Genomic DNA, 5,717 nt, shown 5'->3' with positions numbered 1-5,717 from the left:
GTATAATTGAGAAAAGAGAAATTTCTTGAATACTTTGACGGAGTAAGAACATCTCCACCGCTGCCCAGTAAACCGACCAACCAGTATCCGCATAATGTCCGGATAGACTGGGTCCAGTACTTTACAGTTAATGGCCAGTAAATTTACATGAATTCGCACCGCACAGATCAGTTCATTCAGCAAATTCAGCACCCTGAGATGCACTGCGACTCCAGTGAGTTCGACAGTTAAAGCGATAGCGACATCATTGATGCTGCCATACAAATGGTGTTCGCTCCTCAACCTCCTGGTATGCACGGTGGTTCTCGCACAGGAAAGCAGCGGAACATTGGCCGTCAGAGCGCATACTTCGCGCAGCTACTCATGCAAGACTACTTCACGACCAGCTGCACGTACTCCAGCGCCATGTTCAGGCGCAGATTTCGAATGTCTCGTGATCTATTCCTGCATGTCATGAGCATCGTTGCAGCTCATGATCCCTACTTCACTCAGCGCCGTGATGCTGTCGGTAATAGGTTATATTTGGTATTCACACGTTTACGAAAATATTTTAATTTATAATAGGAAAGCTTGAACTCACATCGCATCAACGTGTTGCAGCTTGCATTCGACACCTAGCAACAGGCACTGCACTAGATGACCTGGTCGATCGGTAATTTCATAGTAAGCTGGCTGTTACTCGAAAAATATTCATGTAGTTATCGATTGGGGAGTCAACCATGCGTGAAAGCCTGCAAGGCTGTACAGTGCTAGTTCGGCCCGACCTACTTGCGGAGCCCCACGGAGAGTGCCATGAGAGCACTGCTGGCACATAGTGAAAGCGTGGGCTGGCCTGGAATGCTTGGCAGTATTGACTGCTGCCATTTGGCCTGGAAGAATTGCCCGAAAGCTTGGGCTGGTCAGTACAAAGGCAAAAGTGGAGAGCCCACTGTTGTGCTCGAGGCTGTGTCGGAAATGCGGGGCCGCATTTGGCACTGTTTCTTTGGGATGCCAAGGGCAAATAATGACATCAATGTCTTGGACAATTCGTCACTTTTATTTGACGCCATTCATGTTACAACAATTATTGGAATGCCATATTTACAATAAATCGACGAAATAATTTTGTAATTAGGAACAACACCACGCGTTGAGTTTTCAGTAAATAGCCAAACGTACGACCGCCCATACTGGCTGGCGGACGGGATTTATCCCAAATACAGCGTCTTTGTGAAGACAATCAGTAATCCGTCAACGACAAAAGAAGCGCACTTTAGCAAGGCACCAGAGTCACGTCGTAAAGACGTAGAGCGGATGTTTGGCATGCTGCAAGCTTGCTGGCACATTCTCACGAATCTCTGCCGACTCTGGAGCAAGGATGCAATGAAGGATGTCGTCCTGACATACTGTATACTCCACAACATGATCATCGAATCAGAGATGGATCAACATGAAGTCATGGCGGTGCCGCCTTCCGAGTAGGCTATAAACTCTCCACCTCCCACACGTGCATCCGGAAATCTTGCACATGTCGAGCGCCTCCGCGGTGCGTTTGCGTCCGTCATCGATTCAACTGTGCACCAACGTCTCCAAAACGATTTAGTGGAACACCAGTGGCGCCTTCGGCTTCATAATTCAGAAAAGTAAATCATTTCACAGTATGCTAATAATTTGGGGGAAAGAAATATAATGAAACCAATCGCACTGCTTAGCAATTAAATATAATTACCAGCGCTTGTTTCGTCATCTGAATCGACTGTTGGCGACGGATGCAGTATTGGACTCGGTTCATTCTGCGCCCCACGCAGTGCTTCTTATGGCTCCATGGCAACGCTCCATTTCGGCGCGTCCTTAAGAATGAGCCAGCAATGGTGCAATCGGAATGCGCTCTTCTTTGAGCGCAACTTGTACAGCTCGAGAGCAGTCTATATATATAGAAATTGAATAATATGTTTTTCAATGGCAGCAACGTTTACCCGCATGTGGTCAATACCGTTTGTACCAGACGGAGGGTTGTGGACTGCCTTCTTGTACGCTCCACAAAAGAGCGAAACTTGCTTCTGGATAGTATCTCGCCAGTTTATCTGCAGGCTGCATGCCGACCTCGCTCTATAGACTTTGACATCTCGACTGCTACACTATTGAGGAATCGAACGTACTCGTGCTCTTGGTTGAAGATTTCAGCGACTTTGTCGTAGAAGTTGGATGACTTCTGGTCGTTCCCAAGAATGAGGTCAAGTGACACTTGAAGCCAAGCACGGCACAACGTCTCCTGCTCTGCAGGAAGGTAGTTCCTGCCCTTGCTCGTCATTCTTTGACTGCCCTGATTTGGAACCATTCTTTACATATCAGGACATATATGCGGATACTGGACTCCAGCAAGTTCAGTACAAAACACACAGATTGGTGGGGAATGTACTGGAATATTATCAGATCAGTACTTTATTGGACCAGATTTAAGTAGCGGTGCCAAAATATTTCAGTAAATTGACACACAGATATACTGATTTGCTGATATACTGGCCGCGGTGGAGATGCTCTTAAGGGCCACAGTGCACATTCTTCTCCATATATGAGGGTTTGTGATATTTGGTCGATCGCTAGTATAACTGATGACGTTGAGTACGGCAGAATTGTGATTCACGGGGCCTCAGGCTTCTATTGTATTGCAGCTTTGGTCGATTATGGTTATGCGGAGATTTACCACTCACACACCCATCATACATTCAGTGGCATAGCCAGAGCAACCCTTTTAACATTATACATTGACAAAAGCACACAACATAGATATTTGAAGGTTTCAAATTTAAATGATGGGAGGAGTTCTGAGTCGGACAACAATTTTGGAACAGAGGAAGTAAGTTACAACCATCGAGACGTTTAAACGACACAGTTAATTCGATTGTCGAACGACAGCTATTGCAGATTTGGCTATTTAAGCGAAGAATGGGGAAATTTGAAGCATATTCGTAATATACTCATTTGGACTTCCGGGTCAGGCGAAACCTGTTTTCGGGTCGAATTCAATAAATCGGATAAAATTGAAACATGTCCTCCTTACAGAGTTTTAACCCAAATCCGATCATTCCAAGTGGTATTACAAAATGGACCTTACTTATACAGTACCTCCACTTTGAAAATGTCATTTTTGGTTTATCCCGTTTTGTCAGAAAATGACATGTTATTTTTGAGATGTTACCAGACGCACCCTTAGATAAAATAAAGTTGTTGCACAATAATGAATGAATCTCGTGTGAATATGCCTATTTCTTTGACAATCTGAATACCTAGGATTTATATGGTGGGAATAATAATTCGGAAAATATTACCATAAAATATAATACCGTAAATTTCCATGCGCCCATGTAAAATACCACTATTAATAGGTTAAATATCTATTTCTGGACCAATTCATCACCAAATTTGAATATGAGACGTAGAATTTCTTCACCACATTGAGATCTGTCGATTCTACGTCTCAATTTGCTGAAATTTTGAGTAATGAATACGAAATAGAAGTCAGAAAATTTTGTGAAAAGTTGGTAGTTTATAGGTGACGAGCATCATACCCATAATTATATTGTGAAAAACCAACTTTGCATTAAATTTCATGATAAAAAAAGTGAATACTATTTTAATAGTATTCACTTTTCCAAAATATGATTATACAATTAAAATTGTATACTGTAATCATATTTTGGAATCGTACAGTACACTGTATGTACATCCAATCGAGGGATTTTAACAGGTCAAAAGTTTAAGCGTCCGATAAATCGATGGCGTCCGAGAAATCGATGAGTTACCTTATATACGTACTACCTCAAGTACGTAGTATAAATCTCGGAGTAGTAACGTTACACTGATAACTACTGTACGGTACCTGACAGGACTCATGGATGGACATTGTGTGTCTGTCCTCCACGGATTTCCCAGATCTTAAACATATAGCTATGTCGAACATCATTGCACTTCGAATTACCATGTTTCGTGGAGAGCCAATGGGCCGGCGCCATGGGTTTAGCTGGCCAACCAGCTGGTTCCGAGGTTGGAACACAACTGCGTCCTTAGCAATTGCGGCCAGCCAACCGTCTTGGCGCCATATCGACGCAAGACATGGCTCCCAGCACGTTAGACTTGACTGAGATTCGCCTTCTGCTGTTATGACAGCACGTCGTGAACACGTTTATGATGGGTGGGTGTATTGTTTCATCTTAGGGTAGGTAATTCGCCTAAAGCAGTACACCTTCGGTGCAGGTCATCACCGTTTCGAACAGGTCATTTTGAAGTTTGCAACATGGCACCGCCATCTCCTGTCCAACACGATGGCTACCATGGCCTTCAATCCCCGACGTCCAGCCTGCCATCGAACGACCTGCCAAAGGACATACCTTGGCGAGACTTGCCCAACCCGATGGGCACGGCCAACTGGTTCAGTACATTTGTCATGTTTTGGATTGAACCGATGATGCGTCGCGGCGCCAAGCAGACGCTCATGGAGGAAGATGTGTGGAAGCTGTGCCCGGAACACACGTCCGCTGTACTCCACAGCCGCTTTGACGGGTTCTGGCAGCACGAGAAGCTGCAGCCGCATCCGAGCTTCGCCAAAGCCATGATGCGCACCATGCGATCACAATGGTACTTCAATGTGGCGCTGTACGCATTGTACGCTGCGCTCATGTTGCTGCAGCCCAACATCATCAAGTCGCTTCTGCAGTTCCTCCAAGCCAAATCGAACGACGACCAAGTACCTGTCCACACATCCCTGGGCATCTCGTCGGGGTATGCCCTCGCGGCGCTGCTGACTGTCCATTCGTTCTTGTCCGTGACGATCATCGACTTTGGCCAGTACGTGTCGTCCAACTTGGGCGTGAACGCCAAGTCCATCGTCATGGATTCGGTCTACCTCAAGTCGCTCAAACTGTCCGGCTTTGCCAAACGCAACATGTCGTCAGGGGAGATAGTCACGCTGTCATCCGTGGACTCGGAGCGGTTGTTCCAGGGGTTCCTGCTCGGGCCATGGGTCCTCGTCGCGCCCGTGACCGTGCTGGCCATCTTCATCATGATTGGCTTCGATCTGGGCGCCGTGTCCGGTGTCGTCGGCGGCGTCGTCATGGCAGCATTGCTGTACACCGGCTACACCACATCCACGGCCGTCGGCGCCGTCCGCCGCGAAATCCTCACCGTCCAGTCCGAGCGCGTCAAGCTCACGAACGAAATGCTCCAGGGGGTGCGTGTGGTCAAGCTGTACGCGTGGGAGTCGCCGCTGGAGGCGCGCATCGCGTCCATTCGAGACGAGGAGCTGGCCCTGCTCAAAAAGTACCAGTACGTGCGCGTGCTCAACACTGTGACGCTATCGATCGCGCCGATTCTGTCGCTCGTGCTGTGTCTGGCCGTGTATGTGGCTCAAGGCCACAAGCTCACGCCGTCGCTGGCGTTCACAGCCCTCGCGTACATGAACGTGGCTCGGCTACCGTGCACCGTCTTCTCCAGCTCCATCATGTTTGCATCGGAAGCCTGGGCGTCCTGTACGCGAGTCGGCACGTTCCTCTTGGCCGACGAAATCGCACAAGTACCTCCAAGTCCACAAGTGCTCAAAGGAGCTGCCGCTGATTCGTCCTTCGCCGTGGAGGTTAGCCATGGCACTTTTAGCTGGAACATCGACCCCAGTGGTAGACAAGAGGCCAGCGAGAACGAAGGACCAATGACGTTGAAGGACATCTCGCTGACCATCGCCCCCA

The 5,717-nt window shown here is 47.6% G+C and overlaps 2 protein-coding genes across 2 annotated transcripts; one reads left to right on the top strand and one right to left on the bottom strand.

The window, feature by feature from the left end:
- Positions 1–1,678: 1,678 nt before the first annotated feature.
- H257_07550 (hypothetical protein) lies at positions 1,679–2,347 on the bottom strand. Its single transcript, XM_009833113.1, has 3 exons — positions 2,139–2,347; positions 1,956–2,088; positions 1,679–1,904 (listed from the first exon to the last, which is right to left on the bottom strand). The coding sequence occupies exons 1-3, from the start codon at positions 2,315–2,317 to the stop codon at positions 1,794–1,796; spliced, it is 423 nt and encodes a 140-aa protein (XP_009831415.1). The 5' UTR covers positions 2,318–2,347; the 3' UTR covers positions 1,679–1,793.
- A 1,926-nt stretch (positions 2,348–4,273) lies between these two features.
- On the top strand, positions 4,274–5,652 carry H257_07549 (hypothetical protein; the record flags this gene model as incomplete). Its single annotated transcript, XM_009833112.1, has 2 exons — positions 4,274–5,548; positions 5,629–5,652. The coding sequence occupies 2 exons, from the start codon at positions 4,274–4,276 to the stop codon at positions 5,650–5,652; spliced, it is 1,299 nt and encodes a 432-aa protein (XP_009831414.1).
- Positions 5,653–5,717: the final 65 nt, after the last annotated feature.

Source organism: Aphanomyces astaci, assembly GCF_000520075.1.
Source record: "Aphanomyces astaci strain APO3 unplaced genomic scaffold supercont1.16, whole genome shotgun sequence".
NCBI classification, from domain to species: Eukaryota; Oomycota; class Saprolegniomycetes; order Saprolegniales; family Verrucalvaceae; genus Aphanomyces; species Aphanomyces astaci.
Note: the sequence above shows the minus strand (reverse complement) of the source record. Positions and strands in the feature narration are given on the sequence as shown.